Raw genomic sequence first — 19,337 nt, 5'->3', positions numbered from 1 at the left:
TAATCTAAGAGGAGGAAGGGTTGCATGCTTCCACATTGGCCTCCACTATACATACTTCAGCTTTATCGCTGCCAGCAAATCTACTACTTTCAACAAGAAATATTTTATATTTATTTTACTTCTACTCCGGCCCCACTACATTGACTATACCCATACATTAAGAACGACCTCTTTCAAAATAATATTGTTGTTTTGTAATTATGGTTAAAAGTTTTAATTTATGTTATTAAAAAAATATTGTCAAAACCTAACCAAATACCCTTACTTACTTTTGATTCATTTTAATTTATTTTACTAATTATTCTTAATCCGCCCTAATTCCATTTTAATACCAATTATATACATTGCTATTCTTTTTAGAAGTAATATGTTCTTTTTTTCTATTCCTAAACCCAATACTAACCCAAACTATACATTTATTTTTCTTTAATTTATAAATGTCTTTATATTTTCCAATATAAACTTTAATCAAAAATCATATGTAAATTATATTTCTTAGAGGGAACCTTCCTCACTACCCTCCTTTTTATATTTGCATTAGTTTACTTTCTATGTTTTTTAGTTCAGTAATTTTTATTGAAAAAAAAGACATATATGCAAGGTACAGAGTAAAACACATGGGGAATGGGAAAAATAAGGATGGAAAAAGAAACGCCCCGGGGGGGTGGGGGGGGGGGGGGAGTCGTGCGAACACTGTCTCTATTGGCCTGTGCCTGTAAGTCCATAGTCCATGTTCTCACGCTGGCTTCATCCTCTTCTCGTTTCCCTTTAGGCTTCCCCCGCATCCCTTGCGCGCTGTTTGATTGTCTTCCTACCCCCCTGGTGGCGCTAAGAGAAAGGAAAAAGAGAGGTGTAGAGATATAGAGAGTGTAGAGAGCAATTGTGTCGCTGAGTAGGTGATGCATGTGGATTGTGAGTGTTGCCTAGTCTGGGCGTTCAGGGAGGCTTATGGGAGGACAGGTAGTTGTCTAGCGACATCCACATCTCGCATTTTTTCCCGGAGTTCGGTAGGCTGTTCGTTGTTATGGTGTCGGCTGCCCGTAGGAACGTGACCCAGTTGAACCAGGCTTTAAAAGTTGCCTTTGCTGTGTCTTTCCAGTTGGTCAACACCATCTTTCTATGTTTTTAATGTATTTTTTTTACTTTTTTGTTAAGCTTTACCTTTTCTAGTGCTATTTCACAATTCATTTTTATTAATTTCAGGTAGAGTAAAAAAAATTTATTAGCTAAGCCCGGTTTATCTGAGGGCCCCTACATCCCCAACTCCCAATTCGTTTTTATTTCAAATTTATTACATGATTTCATTAAGGACATTTATTTATTTTATTTTAAGTTGTTATGACCCTTACCTCTATTTTAATTATGTTGCTTATCTTTGTTGATGTAATGGTCTTCAATATAGTGGTCAGCAACAATGTAGTGGCTGCGTCGATGTATTGGAGTCGATGGAGTAGTTGGTACATATAATGAACACCAGGTAGTCGGGCTGTATTATGAGGAAGCAATGACTAATGGTTCACCTTGCCCACAATGGTAAGAAAGGGCAAATACATGTATCTTCCAATTATTAAAACAATGTTTATGGAGCTGAAATGTCAAGCACTTTAGCCAAAGTTTAATTCTGCACTTATTACAAACTTTCTTTCTTTGATCTTCTCAGGTGGCTACTTGCCAAACTCGCTAAAAGTAAGCAGGGCACACCATAGTACCACTTTACAAAGCTTGCAAACACCTTGGTATTTTGGAGTGCATAAGCAAGGTTCCTATGAGTTTAGTAATTATTAAGATGTCCACTTTACATGATTTGACAAAGGTAAATGTGGTCATAATCGTACGTTCATAATTAAAATGACCTTTCTTACATCTGCCTGGACTTTACAAAAGAATTCCTGGGGCCAAATGACAATAAGTGCCCCGGGGCCGCAACGGGCGTTTGCACCCGCTTTGCGCACCCCGGGGCACTATGGTATTATAGAAGAGGGCGCAGTTGCTTGTGCATCCCCTTCTATAATACCGATAGTGCCAGAACTATCTTCAGAGGGTGTTCCCTCATTTGCGTAGGGGCATGCCCTATGCAAATGAGAGAATTCATTTGACTCTGCGCTTGCGCCATATTATACAAGCGGGCGCAGAGTCAAAGGAGCCCTCAGGAGGCGCACTGAAGTGCGCCATTCAAAAAAGATGGCACACTGTCAGTGCGCCTCCTGAGAGCAACCTTCTGCAGGGGGTAAATGGGGTCCTATGGACCCCCCCCCCCGACATCTCCTTACAGGCGGGTGCAGTCACTGACGGCATCCACCTGCAAGGGGGTCTAGCTGCTCCGTGTTTTCACATGAAGGCGCTGCCCTGGGGGCAGCGTGAGTTTGCGGCTGCCCTGGGGGCAGCGTATACATCATAATTGGGTGCATTGTGATTGTTTGCGCCCATCGCACCTTTTAAAAGGTGCACCGGGCGCAAAGAATCACAATGCATAATACAGCTCCTGGTGGGCATTAAGGAATTTACTACTGATTTCTCCAGCACAAGTGCAGAGAAATGTGCAGTAGTAAATCCTTCTCGGGGGGGGGGTGTAAAATGGGGGTTCCAAGGCGTAGTTTGCATTGAAAGTTTGTGAAAGTCCGCAGAGACTTGATTTTCGGGGTATTCGCAAACTCATTCCAACACCTTTGCACCCTGAAAATCATGGAGATTTAAGAGCTAGTGCAACTCCCTTTGCAGTATGGCAAGGAGAACGGATCACCCCCAGTCTTGCTGGTGATGTAGGGGAAGGGCTTTCGCCTTGGAAATTTTTTTTTCTATTTGTCAAAAAATGTTTCTCCCCCAGAGAGAAAAAATGCATTTGTACAGGAGGCTCCCTTTCATGCATTTGTGCAGGAGGCTCCCTTTCACGCATTGGTACAGGAGGCTCCCTTTTATGCATTTGTGCAGGAGGCTCCCTTTTATGCATTTGTACAGGAGGCTCCCTTTCAGACGTGTACAGGAGGCTCACTTTCACGCATTTGTACAGGAGGCTCCCTTTCATGCATTTGTGCAGGAGGCTCCCTTTCAGACGTGTACAGGAGGCTCCCATTCATGCATTGGTACAGGAGGCTCCCTTTCACGCATTGGTACAGGAGGCTCACTTTCACGCATTTGTACAGGAGGCTCCCTTTCATGCATTTGTGCAGGAGGCTCCCTTTTATGCATTTGTGCAGGAGTCTCCCTTTCATGCATTTGTACAGGAGGCTCCCTTTCAGACGTGTACAGGAGGCTCACTTTCACGCATTTGTACAGGAGGCTCCCTTTTATGCATTTGTGCAGGAGGCTCCCTTTTATGCATTTGTGCAGGAGGCTCCCTTTCATGCATTTGTACAGGACAGGGGCGTATATCAGGCCCTGCAGCCCCCTCGGTGCGGGGGGGACCCTCGCCCTCCAGGGGGCCCGTCAGCACTGCACTTCTGCTGGGGAGCTCTAGATTGAGTCCGGTTCATTACGCCACTGGTACAGGAGGGTCCCTTTCATGCATTTGTACAGGAGGCTCCCTTTCAGACATTTGTGCAGGGGGCTCCCTTTTATGCATTTGTACAGGAGGCTCCCTTTCACGCATTTGGCCTGGAGGCTCCCTTTCACGCATTTGTACAATAGGCTCCCTTTCACACATTTGTACAGGAGGCTCCCTTTCACGCATTTGTACAGGAGGCTCCATTTCGCGCTTTTGTACAGGAGGATCCCATTCATGCATTTGTACAGGAGGCTCCCATTCATACATTTCTACAGGAGGCTCCCATTCATGCATTTGTACAGGAGGCTCACTTTCATGCAAGTATACAGTAAGCTTCCTTTCACGCATTTGTACAGGAGGCTCACTGTCACGCATTTGTACAGGAGGCTCCCTTTCACACATTTGTACAGTAGGCTCACTTTCATGCATTTGTACAGGAGGCTCCCTTTCACACATTTGTACAGGAGGCTCCATTTCACGCAAGCTCCCTTTCATGGATTGTACAGGAGGGTCACTTTCACGCATTTGTACTGGAGGCTCCCTTTCATGCAGGCTCCCTTTCGCACATTTGTACAGGAGGCTCCCTTTCACGCATTTGTACAGGAGGCTCTCTTTCACGCATTTGTACTGGAGGCTCCCTTTCATGCAGGCTCCAATTCACACTTTTGTACAGGAGACTCCCGTTCACGCATTTGTACAGGAGGCTCCCTTTCATGCAGGCTTCCTTTCACACATTTGTACAGGAGGCTCCCTTTCACGCAAGGTCCCTTTCACGCATTTGTACAGGAGGCTCCCTTTCGAGCATTAGTACAGGAGGCTCCCTTTCACGCATTTGTACAGGAGGCTCCCTTTCATGCATTTGTACAGGAGGCTCCCTTTCATGCAGGCTTCCTTTCACACATTTGTACAGGAGGCTCCCTTTCACGCAAGCTCCCTTTCATGGATTGTACAGGAGGCTTCCTTTCATGCATTTGTACAGGAGGCTCCCTTTCATGCAGGCTTCCTTTCACACATTTGTACAGGAGGCTCCCTTTCACGCAAGCTCCCTTTCATGGATGGTACAGGAGGGTCGCTTTCACGCATTTGTACAGGAGGCTCCCTTTCACGCATTTGTACAGGAGGCTCCCTTTCACGCATTTGTACAGGAGGCTCCCTTTCACGCATTTGTACAAGAGGCTCCCTTTCATGCAGGCTTCCTCTCACGCATTTGTACAGGAGGCTCCCTTTCAAGCATTAGTACAGGAGACTCCCTTTCATGCATTTGTACAGGAGGCTCCCTTTCATGCAGGCTTCCTCTCACACATTTGTACAGGAGGCTCCCTTTCACGCAAGCTCCCTTTCATGGATTGTACAGAACGGTCACTTTCACGCATCAGTACAAGAGGGTCACTTTCACGCATTTGTACAGGAGGCTCCCTTTCACGCATTTGTACAGGAGGCTCCCTTTCACGCATTTGTACAGGAGGCTCACTTTTACGCATTTGTACAGGAGGCTCCCTTTCCCGCAGTTGTACAGGAGGCTCACTTTCACGCATTTGTACAGGAGGCTCACTTTCACGCATTTGTACAGGAGGCTCCCTTTCCCGCAGTTGTACAGGAGGCTCACTTTCATGCATTTGTACAGGAGGCTCACTTTCACGCATTTGCACAGGAGGCTCCCTTTCACGCATTTGTACAGGAGGCTCCCTTTCATGCAGGCTCCCTTTCACACATTTGTACAGGAGGCTCCCTTTCATGCAGGCTTCCTTTCACTCATTTGTGCAGGAGGCTCCCTTTCAAGCATTAGTACAGGAGACTCCCTTTCATGCATTTGTACAGGAGGCTCCCTTTCACACATTTGTACAGGAGGCTCCCTTTCACGCAAGCTCCCTTTCATGGATTGTACAGAACGGTCGCTTTCACGCATCAGTACAAGAGGCTCCCTTTCACGCATTTGTTCAGGAGGCTCCCTTTCACGCATTTGTACAGGAGGCTCACTTTCACGCATTTGCACAGGAGGCTCACTTTCACGCATTTGTACAGGAGGCTCCCTTTCACGCATTTGTACAGGAGGCTCCCTTTCCTCTTTCATGAGTTCTCTGCTATGAAAGCTCCTCCCAGGCAGAAGGCAGCCTTTTCAAAAAGTCACATTACATTCCCAGAAGTAAGCCTGGAAGCCTGATCCTGGCAGAGCTTTCCAGGCATAGTTCTGGGAATGTTTAAGAACAGCAAAATGTAATAAATCTGCATCCGTAGGTAGGTGTTTTTCTACAGAGGAAAATGTAATATTTATTTGGTGAACAATGCCCATTGATTGGTGCAGAGGAGAGTAGGCACACGTACACATACAAGCACACATGTACACATGCAGAGGTTTTAGAAATATACATATATATTGATAGAAGCACTTACTATGCGAGGAAGTTGAAAACAGAGAGACAAGGACCAACAGATTTAAAAATATGTTTGTCTTAAAGGATTTATCCTGAGTTTTCCTTGAGAACTCAAGGCAATTAGCAAGATTTATGACGTGTTTGTTTTTCACGGTCAAGGACGCACCCTAATCAGAGCTAATGATATCAAAATTGCGACATAAGTAAGGAAAAGGATATTAAAATATGAATTGTCTCAGAAGACAACTAGAGCCGCTAGGCCAGGGGTCAATGGAGATAGAAAATTGGGACAAAAAGAAATATAAAATGATTGAGGGTAGTGGGTGGGATGTACCATGTTACTCCGCATACTTTTACTCCGCATACCGTTACAACGCGACTTTTACAACGCATACCATTACAACGCATAGCGCTTTGGGGTGCTGGATAGTGGTAAGTATAATTTACTATTCTAACTCCAGTCCCCGTGGACCCTAGGGAAGGTGTTGGATAGTAAATTATACTTATTCCCTATCCTAGAGCGCCCCCCAGCGCAATGCGTTGTAATGGTATGCGGAGTAAAAGTCGCGTTGTAATGGTAGTGCGGAGTAAAAGATGCGTTGTAACGGGTGTATACCAGTGGGTGTTGCCATACTTGATATGAAAGTGGATTCATCATAACAATGGATCTTTGTCCCTCACCCCCACCAAGAACTGGGCATTTTTCAAATGTCCAACATGAGATAAGGCCGCCTGCTTTCCAGTGACTAATAATTCCTCACTAAACCCCCCACCCCCTTAAGTTTGACATATTTGGAGCAATCCTGGGAACATTAAGGAGAAGCTCAGGATGAGCAGAGGAAGGTTGGTGGACCTTTACCAACAGAACACAAAATAAGCAAGCAATCCATGATATTTTCTCCGTCCAACAAGGTACATAAGATTATATCCCGAATATTGAGGTGGTGGTTGTGTGTTATTCCAGTCCTGTCCTTTAACCAAGTATTCATGTTGTTCAGCAAGGCAATTATAATGGAGTGTCCAAGTTGGCAATGTATTCATTGTTAGTTAAAAAAAAATACCTTGTTTAAAAAAAACATACCTTTTGTTAGGCTAAAGATGGAATCATATCACCATGTTCCCTGAGAAGAAGTCTCAGGAGGAGAAGGAGGGCTGTCCGTCAGGTAAGTAACGGCATGAAGAAAATTCTTCTTAACAGACTGGTAGAGGGCACCGTAGCCGGGGTCAGCCAACATCCCCATCATTTTCTCAAGAGTACAAAGACTGCTCCTAATGAGGAGGTGCAATTCACTGCCACTCAATTTTATTGATTTCTAAGTCTTGCGCCAACCTTCTTCCGGAAGACTGAACTCTACGGGTAGAGTTAACTTGAGTCATCTTTGTAAAGAGGAGTTTCAACATCAAGAACATTTCATGGAGGACATAGTCTCATCTGGGGCCAGGTACAGAGTGGTGTTACCACAATCTTAGGGGGTTAGCTCTAGTGCATTCAAAGAGGCAGGAGGGCGTCAGACACACTATAAAGTTTGTACTTTTGTGAAAATGATGACAATGTTGCATTGCCCGCAAGTTCATCCTCTTTGGATTCTGTATCTTATGCGCTCGCCCTGATCTTGATCTGTCTAAAAGATCCTTAAACAAAGAAGCACCATGGATGGATCAACCTCTGGACCATAACAAAAAACAAAAGCAATCTATCTTGTTTTGTTTTTTGGAGCAAGGAAATGATCCAGCAGATTCTTGGTAGATGGCGTTCTCTTGGCCCCACCTTGTCTTTCCTTAGATGCAGAGGCATGGACACACAAATGGGCAAAGCCCCGGGTACAGGACAACCACTGAGGAAGAAAGAAACACAGGCAGTAGAGAGGGCCATAAGGTTGTTCAAAAACTGACTTTACACCGAGACAGCTGCTTGAAAGTTTATTTAGTTTCAACCATTTCCACCCACCAAGCATCAACTTCCATCATATTCTATAAAATTGGAAATGAACCACTTCAATTTAGACACTTGTTGAATTCATCAGGTTTTTATCTGGATGGTACAGCATGCGCTGTGATGCACTTAGAACAGGTCTCTTAAATGTATAATGGTCTGGAACAAGAAGGGCAAGAGAGGACTAGCATGTTTCGATAGCTTATGTATTTCTTTTTTTAAGTTTTATATAGCGCAAACATGACCCTAGCTGGTATCGGAACACTTTACAATTGTTCAGAGAGCAGAGACAAATAGAATCAATAATATAGTGGAGACAAATACATGATATAGACACACCCAGATAAGGGAGCATACAACACAATGTCAGGACCGATAGAACATAGCATGCATACATATATCGCAATCCCTTGCATCCACAGTGTCAATTACCTGGGTTCCAATCCCAGACATTGGTCACTCTCTTACTGAGCTTATGAAAATTTAGGCGGTATCGAGTGCCCATATCACTGTATTTTAGAATTTACAGTTAGAATTTCTCAACATATGATCAGATTGTAAACTCGAGAAACTACCACTCTTCTCTAGTAAGCAGGTATGATTGTATAGCCTGCGCTGTATAATCATGCATCCCTGTAATCAAAAGGAATCTTATCTTCCTTTTTTGTATGCGGAATGGAGGTACAAACTAATGTTACTGGGTGAGGAACAAATTTGGCAGTGGGTTTAACAAAATTATGAGACAAGAAAGGCATATTATGTGCGACCACATTTTGTGTCATTACTTTTATATTTTGTCACAGTTACAATGTTAAAAGTGTGGGCAGAGGTGGCACCACATTAGTATCAGTTTAACACCTACATGCAACAATCCCCAAAAGAAAGTGACCTGTTAAAGCATAGTAAAGAGCCTGCCACTGCACGGCAACACAGTTGTCAGTGTTTTAGTTAACTTTTGATCTGTTTCAGCAAGAAACCCTTTTTTTTCTTAAAATCTGCCGATTATGCAAAAGATGATGGATTATGTGGCACGTACAGCTAATTCAGAATCATGCAGAAAACACTGTGGATGTAGAATAGCATAATTCCAGTGGCCATAGTCTAAAGCTAATATTGCAAGATACATTGAGACATAGTTATGATGACCGATAAAGGTCTTCTGATCTCGAATGCGGACAGTTCCGAGTGGGCACCCTCATTGACACCTTACTTGATCCTGTTCCAAATTAAGCAATTCTGCCCTCACAAGTCCCAGTCAGCATACTTTAGACATCGTCCATTATAAATATTTCTAAAATAAAAACATAAAACATAAAACAAAAGCCATTTTACAGACAGATTCCAACCAGTATGATCAAACTTTAAGACTTAAGAAGGCCACAATACCAGTGGTCTCTGTATAAAGTTAGAGAATCAGTAAGGGTGCATTAAAAAAAGAAGTCAGTGGGAGCTGACTTCAGTGTAGTTCTGTCTTCCTTTCTCTGTAGTTTTTAAAAACTCTACACATAGTGACATTAATCCATCTTTTGGAGCTATATTCATTGGAGTCACATGAAATCAAAGAATCCTATGCATGCTCCGATATTCAGTTCTGCCTCATGAATTGAACTGAATGTTCATTCCTGTCTCATTACTATAAAGAAACATTTGAATGTAGTGATATACATTCATTTCGTGTTTCTTCAATGCAACCTCTGCAGGGAGTGATAGTCATTCCACTCTTATGACTCAATTGGAAACTATTTACACAGAGATATTCATTCATTTCTTGTATCTCTGGTGGGACCTTTGCATGGATTGATAGTCATTCGAGTCTTATGACTCCACTGGAACCTGAGTGCAGTGATATTCATTCATGTCTCGGGACTCATGTCACCTTTGCATGAAGTGATATTCATTTCTGCTTCAAGACTCCAAAAAACCTTTGCATCCAGTGATATGAATTCGTAGTTTATGACTCAATGGGGCCCTACATAAGCTATACATATAGCTATTTCACGATTTCGAAGGAACCTCTGTATGCAGTGATATTTCTTTCTGTCCCATACTTTCTAAAAAAACAGTTTGCAGTGGTATTTCTTCCTCCTGTCTCATGTCTCAGGTAATTTCTAGACATGCAGTGCTATTTCTTCCTATTTCATTGTCCCAATGAATCCGCTGCAGGCAGTGCTGTTTCTTCTTATCTCATGACTCCATTGAAACTCCTGCCTGCGGTGTTGTTTCTTATTATCTCATGACTCCTAATAAAACCCTGCCTGCAGTGTTGTTTCTTCTTATCATGACTCCATTGAAACCCCTGCCTGCAGTGTTGTGTCTTCTTATCTCATTACTCTAATGAAACCGCTGCCGGAAGTGTTTCTTCTTATCTCATGACTCCATTGAAACCCCTGCTCGCCGTGTATCTCCTTATCTCATGACTCCATTGAAACCCCTGTCTGCAGTGTTGTTTCTTCTTATCTCATGACTCTATTGAAACCCCTGTTTGCAGTGTTGTTTCTTCTTTTCTCATGACTCTAATGAAACCCCTGCCTGCAGTGTTGTTTCTTATTATCTCATGACTCTATTGAAACCCCTGTTTGCAGTGTTGTTTCCTATCTCACGACTCAAATGAAACCCCTGACTGCGCTGTTGTTTCCTATCTCATGACTCAAATGAAACCCCTGCCTGCCCTGTTGTTTCTTATCTCACGGCTCCTTTGAAACCCCTTCCTGCAGTATTGTTTCTTCTTATCTCATGACTCTATTGAAACCCCTGCCTGCAGTGTTGTTTCTTATCTCATGACTCTATTGAAACCCCTGCTTGCAGTGTTGTTTCTTATTATCTCATGACTCAAATGAAACCCCTGCCTGCCCTGTTGTTTCTTATCTCACGGCTCCTTTGAAACCCCTTCCTGCAGTATTGTTTCTTCTTATCTCATGACTCTATTGAAACCCATGCCTGCAGTGTTGTTTCTTCTTATCTCATGACTCTAATGAAACCCCTGCCTGCAGTGTTGTTTCTTATTATCTCATGACTCTATTGAAACCCATGCCTGCAGTGTTGTTTCTTCTTATCTCATGACTCTAATGAAACCCCTGCCTGCAGTGTTGTTTCTTATTATCTCATGACTCTATTGAAACCCCTGCCTACAGTGTTGTTTCTTCTTTTCACATGACTCCATTGAAACTCCTGCCTGAGGTGTTGTTTCTTATTATCTCATGACTCCTAATAAAACCCTGCCTGCAGTGTTGTTTCTTCTTATCATGACTCTAATGACACCCCTGCATGCAGTGTTGTTTCTTCTTATCTCATGACTCTAATGAAACCCCTGCCTACAGTGTTGTTTCTTCTTTTCTCATGACTCCATTGAAACTCCTGCCTGCAGTGTTGTTTCTTATTATCTCATGACTCTTAATAAAACCCTGCCTGCAGTGTTGTTTCTTCTTGTCTCATGACTCAATTAAATCCCCTGCCTTCAGTTTTGTTTCTTTTTATCTCATAACTCTATTAAATCCCCTGCCGGCAGTGTTGTTTCTTCCTGTCTCATAACTCCATTGAAACCCATGCCTGCAGTTTTGTTTCTTCTTATATCGTGACTCAATTGAAACTCCTGCCTGCAGTGTTGTTTCTTCTTATCTAATGACTCCATTGAAACCCCTGCCTGCAGTGGTGTTCCTTCCTATTTCATGATCTCCCTGGAACCTCTCCAGGGAGTGGCATTCTTCCCTGTCCCATGGCCTAAATGTAACACAACAATGCAATCACCTTCATGCGGGTCTAAGGGCTGTGTACAGTTCTCACCCTTTTAACAAGCCACTTTAAAAGGATGTGCTACTTACCATTTGAGGGATGTCCCCTAGAGTACCTAAATCATACAAGGAAAAAATAAGTTAGGCTTCAGACTCAAGTCTGCCATATCCAATCAGAGTACAAGAGGTTTGCTTCTCTCATGTTAACACACTTCTAATAAATCCAGCTACCAATTTGAGGAACCAGGATTTATGAATTCATACAACTGCATTATGTCTCTGTTAACAATTACCGGATAACAAATTCAAACAATTATTCGGTAGGATAATTTATTCAAAAGCGTAGGGTGGCTTCGATACCTCAGTTGAACTCAAAGTGCAGGAAAGCCACAGTGACTGATTGTTAGATATCATGCACGACTCAGTTGCATTTCAGAATGTCTTGTGACAATAGCTCCATGTGGTTAAACAATAAGGCCTTGGTAAGCATAGATTTACTATTCTTAATCCATGTCTAGGTTTCTAGATTCCATCAAAATATATGTAATGTTAACGTACATATATGTGGACTCAAGTATAGTAAATCTAAACTTACCTGTATATACTGACCTTGTTGACACTTTGGTCCTCAATATTAGGCCATAATATTTTTGCACATCAACAAGTTTTGTGTTATTAAGGGAGAATACTAGAGCACTCTACCAATCGTTTCACTGTGGCAAAAAATGTATTCAGTTTAAAAACTGGGCCAAACCTCCTGAGCAACCTTCTCTTAATATTATGAAAATAGGGAACTGATTAAGAGCTGATTTTTAGGAACCGTGTTAAAATTTTGCAGTGTGACAGCCAAGCTAAGTTCAGCTCGGAATAGGACAAGTTTAGCAGTCCAAAATTACCACTGCTTTTAGCCATTCAAATATAATGCTAGTTTGAACCCACACAAATAAACCACTGCTATTAAGCAATCAAGAAATATTACCGATTTAAAGCCATCCAAATGTAACACCACTTTTAGACCATCCAGATATATAAACTATTTTAATCAATGGAAATATACATCCACTTTTAAGCCATCCAGATATATTACCTATTTTCAGTCATCCAAATATATTGCTGCTTTTTCACCATCTTAATATCTCACCTATTTAAGGCATCCAAATATACAGCTGCTATTTAACCATCCAGATATACTGCCTATTTAAGCCATTCAAATGTAATGCCACGTTAGGCCCTCTAAAATAGGCTTTTAAGCCTTCCCAATATACCACCACTTAAATCGTGTATTTCTTACACGTGGATATACAGTAACTCCTTCTCTAAATATCTTACAGGCTTACCGAAAATGTACCTCAGAAAATCAACTTATATAGGGCCAGTATTTTCTTTTAACTTCATGTCATGTTGGAATGAGATGGCAGATGAAGCAATTCTGCCATCTTGCATATTAGTATATTGTCTGCAAGATTTTTGCGGTTGGATTCAATGCAAGACAAGACTAATGTTGCAAAAGGCTTTAAGCTAGTCAATTCTAAAGCTTTGCAATGACTTCAGTAGAGGGAGAAAGCCAAAAATCAATGCTCAGTTTGGCCTTAATTTAAAAAAAACATTGATCCTGCAAAGGGCCAAGGTGGGGACAACACTGGGTGTGGTCTATGTTCCTTTTTGTCTTTTTCACATTAAATTGGGACTCTTTCTAGATCTTTTTGTGTCTCACGTGAGGTAATCTTTGGTTACAAGGATGTCTTGTTTTCGTCCTACTGTATTTTGGAGTGTTGGCACCTGAGTATGGTCGGTCGGTTGACTTTTGGTGAAAAGAGATCCTTTGTCTTTCACTAGAAGTTCATCTGTGGGACTTTGGTTTGTGTCTCTTTGTTGTTCTAGTAGGATACTAACCACCATTTTTATTTCTTATGGCTCTCTCAGCCTTGTGTGTCACTCCTCTGATTGTGTGCATCCACTACTCCTGACTGCTAAGGCTTCTCTAAATGGTGCAGTCAGGACTACTTGTGGCAAAAATGAGGTAACTGATGCTCTAGCCTGTTGTCACAAAAACCTTATTTTGTTTCCTAAACTATCCTTCATTTTCACTTGTGTATTACTGTGTATGTGATTTTCATGCATATTCACTAAGTTGTCCCTGTTTCAACCACTTATACGCCATCATGTTTGCCTGAATGGCCGTAAGTCTTTGGAAAACACCTTTAAATGTGCATACACAACATTATGCTAGCTTCACACTTACTGTACATAACCATACATCATTGCATAGACTCCTCATCCACATACACCACTACATTTCATATTACATTGTATTAATGGCTATGTAGCTATTTTAGATGTCCTTTCACCCCTGCAAACCTACTTCACTGTACAGTTTCTTTATATGCCTGTGTACCACTGTATACCTAGACTTCCTGTTCATACACCCCTTAGTATCACAGAATGGCTATGTGTAATCCTTTCACATGCACTTTTATGAAACCAGGACTTCACATCCAGTTTAAATACCTATTCCAGTCACTTGTGCCACTTACCTAAGTGCAAACATTGAGTGTGGAAACCATTGGAAAGTTTTCTGAATACACACTAAGTTAAGACTTGGTGGATGTGTACTGCCTTGCCATCTGAAAGGACACCCACCAAACCACCCCCATGTCAACACCACAAGGCTAACCCTGCCTGTCGTACAGATGGATATTTCAGTGTGCTGGGCTTCCCTAGGAGTATATGCCAATATAATATGCACTTCCAAATACCTTTTTGCTCACCTAAGTTCAATATTAGTGGGCAAAATAGTATGTAACTAGGGCCACGGAGGATTAATTTTCCCACTACAAAGCCTTGAGGGTAGACGTTACTTACCCGTAATCCTTACACTGCCTCTTTCACTTACTCTGTTCTACTACAGAACACAGAGAGACATCCATACATCTAATTGTTCTCATATATATGACACACATTTCTAAACAATTGCGTGACTACTTTGTGTCCACGATCATCACCAAATCGCTACTTCATGCTTCTGTATTCCACCATGTCTACTTTTTATTTTATTTTGAGAGTTTTATCAATTGCAAACAGGACCTATGGGTATTAAAACCCATACTCTTCACAGAACCATATAATAACCATCAAATTGAAAAGAACATAAACACGTAATGTTCACTTTAAATTGTCCCCTCACCTGGCAGCTTAATGAACGACACCGGTGATAACTATGTCTCGAGAGGACTACGGTTGTTGGGCCCTGCTCTAGTCTCCCTTGTCCAGATTCTTATGTGAGGAATCTGTTAAGTAGAATTCTTCTGGTCAATTTCTTGAAAATAGTGGATCGATTTCGTAGATTGAATCTCCACCGGTAGAGAGTTCAATATCCTCGAGGCAGATCCGGCAAAAGTGCAGGCGTAGGGTTTATTTTTTTGGGGGGGTGGGGGAAATCTTTGAGTGACCTGGAATCCGCAGGGAGTGGCTGCATCCTGAGATCATGAGGGATTGTGCAAGGTACTTGTGTGCATCTGGTGGAGGATTGTGTGCGTCATAAAGGCTATTTTCATCTGGATCCTGGCTTCGAATGGGAGCCAGTTGAGAGAAGAGACACAAGGAAGAGTGAGTAGGCAGTGGTGTATGGATGTGTTTGGCAGTGTAAATGTGATGAATAAGTCTGAGAAGGAACGCAAAGATTTAAAGGCAGCTTTGTGTGTCAACGTGAGTCTCCATAGCACAATGACCAATTCCTTAATTCTTTGTATAACCATATCCACTGGCAGCAGTGTGTGTCCGTGCAATCTGGCATGACCTAATGGGCAGATGAACTGCACATCTACTGTGAGGAAGTAACTAAAAGAGAATATGTGAAAGAGTGGCTAGAACCTTAGTGCAGTCTTAACTCTGTATGGAAAGCACTCTTAAGTATTAAACTGGAAGTTAAAGGATTTTTGAGGCTCTCCACTTAGACCTCAAGGCTTCGACCTGCTAGATGCGCTAGGAAAAGCAGGAATCAGCAGGAGTGCAAGGGACAAAGAACTTAGGTTCTAGACAAAGCTTGATATAAATAGTAGAACTAAAATATCAGCAATTATAATGGAGAAATTAGAAACAAACTATTTTAAGAAAGAACTGTGTGTGGCCTTATTCAAGATGGATCTCCAAAGGCGCCCATGCAAATCAATGGAAGATTTGGAAAAAATAATAAACTCTTCTGAGTTCTTTTATGGGTTTTTTCAAGGGATCCAGGAATAATGGTCAGGCAGAAACTCAGGAGACCGGTTCAGGCTGGGATTAAGAATGTTACACGTGGAAAGTAACATTTAGCTTAGAAGAATTCCCTGAAACTAACATCTCTCATATGAGAGCTGGTGACAGATGATGACCAGGTTGCGTCGTGCACGCCCTCACATCTATGTGTACCTACTTTGCAGCTTTATTCACCACATCCACACAGCCCAGAATATCCATATACCCCGGTTAGTTACTTTGTACTCCAAGGTCAAATTCACACAGGTCTCTGGCTGAATAAAGAATGTGGGTCAGAAGAATCTGATTAAGGTTTATGCTTCACTTTCCACATTTAGGCCAACTTTACAAGATTGGCTAGTGCTTGTACAACCTATAGCAAACCTCGCTCAGAGATGACACACACTATAGCTGGACTGTAGTGAGGGAAACTATACAGGCCCAAAATCTCTACAGGAGGTCAAAAACTGTCTAGGGATAGTCAACAATTGTCGGTCTGCAGATTAGGACAGATGGATCTTCTATGTAGACCCCCACCCTTTGCTATTTAGGATAGATACACATGGCTGAGTTTGTGGCATTCACCTTGTACAGCAGGTAAGGCCTCACGGGAATTAATGCCCACTAACTAACTTCTAGCCCTATATTTTCCAATGTGGAAATTACGACACACTTTGGAGAATTTCTGCATTTAACCCCTTGCATGCGGCCGCGATTCTGCGCCTGTGTGGCAAAATCGCAAGTGGGCGGGTTTATGACGGCCCCCAGCCGTCATCAGCACACGAGCACCGCAGTGCATGATGGACGGGGGCCGTCATCAGCATGCAAGGGGTTAAAAATGTCCTTGGTACACACACACACACAATATCCTCAATCTGTATTTACGTAAGGTGAATATTTCGCAAACCCTGTGTTCTACATATGGGTACAAAATGAGTTGTGAGTGTAATGAATTGGGAACCTAAACAGCATCAAAATAGAGCATCCAATTACGTAATAGAAAGGTGATGAGATTGAAAAGGATATGGCCCTCGTGGTGGAGCAGGTCTTCCATTGGTTGAAGGACTCTGTCCTTCATAGGAGTAGATGTGTGGGTAATAGGGTCATTGACCTGATTAAAACGCAAGAGGCACGTTGAAGAAAAGCAAGCTTCATCTAAGAAAACTCAAAGCAAAACTGGAGAACACATTCTACCCACCCCATCACCAGCCCTTCACACTCCCACAATGTACTTTTCGACTGAATGTGTTTTCGAATTGCTGACGGAAAGCTCATGTGTTTGTATCCATTCAGGTGAACGTAACGATTTCCTATGAAGTGAAATATACCATGTTCATAACGACCACCGACGAGATTCAGACCACCTATGAGGACATGAACGTGACCGAATTCACCCGGTGGTTCGATAGGTTTGAACTGGTCATCGAGAGCGTCAACAGTACCATTCTGGACCAAATCCCTCTCACGATCTCCTGCGAAAAATATGAAGCACTGTGAGTAATCTTCAGAGATTGCCTTTTTTAATGTTTCACCCTCTGGATTTGACAGTTTTCAGTGGCCCAGCCTATTTTCATATCTAGAAAGTGAGCTACCGTAGGATGCACTTTGGGGATGATGAGAGCGAATTGGTATATGAAGGTTCATATTGGGTTTGACACATCTCTCTGGGTCATTAGTTTAAAACTCTGCCCAGAAAAGTGGCAAGGTCGTGTCTGGGATGAGTGAATAAGGCGCCTGGCTCACAGGATGTACCTGTTCAAGACAACATGTATTGGAAGGTTCATCACAATTTATGGCTGTGTAAATGGTACCCAAGGACAGTACATGCATTGTTCAAGTCTGATGGTCTTGTTAAGTTGGACATTTCTTCCCTATAGGCATGGCTCAAGACTACTAGCCCACATGTCCTCTTAGTAGCCATGTGTGTGCTGGAATGATGCCTTTAGTTGTGCATTGCTGGGGGCTCGCGAGCTGTATTTGTTTATTAGAACATTGGAATGTTGGGAGCTCCATTGCAGACAATGGAGTGCTCCCTGCTTCTACGGGCCGGTAAAGGCCCGCAGAGCAACATTCTAATGTTCTTCAAAGGCTTCTCGAAGCTCGAGGGGATTTATATCCCCTCGAACTTCGAGAACCCTTTGTTTAATTTGTTAAAACATTCTGCCCTCTAGTGGCAGAATGTTCTAATAGCCTTATAGCCCTTCGTAGCAGGGCTGTACCGGCTATTAAAGTCCCGCTGTCTCGTTAAAGTCCCTCGCCTTCGGCTCGGGCCTTTAACGATTCAGCGGGCCTTTAATAGCCGGTATAGCCCGCTACGGCAGGCTATAAGGCTATGTTAGCTTGCTTGGCAAGCCATATACCTCTGAATCAGCTCTTTAAGAAGGATTCATAATTTTATGTGCTCTTGATCAATCTCTGTCTGAGCTTGCCTTTTCTTTCTTCCAGGATTGCCGCGATCAACATGAAGTACTCCGAAATTAATGAAGAGAACATTAATGATGTGTTTGATTTCATAAAGAAATACCTGGGTCAGACAGATGGGGCTCAAGGTAAATATCTAAAACGATTCAAAATGGCTGCTAGGGAGATGCCGAAACTACGATAATCTTTCTGCTCCACAAAGGTAAAAGGCTAAGATCCAGGAGCAATAAAACATGTGCCCTCCTCTCTGTTCCTCCACCTAATTTAGGGTGCGAGAAATGAGGCGTTGCTCCTATTGGACCAAATGCAGGTGTTGCCTTCCCAAATATCATTACATTGGACCTGATGGTAGTGAAAATGGTGCAGCTGGTCGCCTTGTTTAGCTTAACCTTTCTAACGCCATTTACCCACGTGTCTTTTCTGTCCAAGACTATCAGATCCTGAGTGCCATCAACCTTTCACACCTTTAGCGACTATGGGCAGGCGTGTCTCCAGGGCTAAAAGTAAGGGCATCTATGAGGATCCTGAATGTGTTTTCTTTTTCTAAGGGGCCCATTGTAACACAATGACCTACACTAACATAGACCTTCCTGGGTGTTGAGAAAATAGTCCATCAGAAGGATTACAGAATGTAACTGAGACTAAATGTCAGTTTCTTACATGGGAGATGTAAAGGTCTACTTTGGGACGCCCTGAAGAATAACCATATGAACTGTTTTCAAGATTATCACTTTGAGAGAGTCATAAGATGGTGTAGGACAGAGGGTCATGACCACCTTGGACAAATGATTAGTAAACAAATAAAAAAAATGATTGCATGTAATCGCTTCCACACATATCACTAAGCCTCCAAAATCTCAAAGGACATAACCCACCAGAAGCGAGGCAAACCTTCAGCTAGAAATGTGCCTCATCTATGTTAATAACTTTTATATAATCATTCTCTATGACTGATCCTCCTACTATCTCACATCTGCATGTAGAACTTACTGCACATAAAACTCACTCCCACCAACTCAGCCACCAAGCATGAAGTCAGAAAATTAAGACATATTTCTTTCCAACTGCAGGATCCACCAGGATCAGCGTGCCTCTAGCATCTTCAAATGATGGATGTACAAATTGCATCCTTGTATTTGTTTTCAAGGACAAATTTCACAATATATGGG

The 19,337-nt window shown here is 42.4% G+C and overlaps 1 protein-coding gene across 1 annotated transcript in view; it reads left to right on the top strand.

Moving 5' to 3' along the window:
* Positions 1 to 19,337, top strand: part of LOC144783951 (uncharacterized) — a 266,569-nt gene that overhangs the window by 95,440 nt on the left and 151,792 nt on the right. The window contains exons 21-22 of the mRNA XM_078662679.1: positions 17,041 to 17,240; positions 18,193 to 18,296. Of these exons, the coding sequence (XP_078518805.1) occupies positions 17,041 to 17,240; positions 18,193 to 18,296 (304 nt within the window). The remainder of the gene's footprint in view (positions 1 to 17,040; positions 17,241 to 18,192; positions 18,297 to 19,337) is intronic.

Source organism: Lissotriton helveticus, chromosome 10, assembly GCF_964261635.1.
Source record: "Lissotriton helveticus chromosome 10, aLisHel1.1, whole genome shotgun sequence".
NCBI classification, from domain to species: domain Eukaryota; kingdom Metazoa; phylum Chordata; class Amphibia; order Caudata; family Salamandridae; genus Lissotriton; species Lissotriton helveticus.
This window is presented reverse-complemented; position numbering and strand designations above follow the sequence as displayed.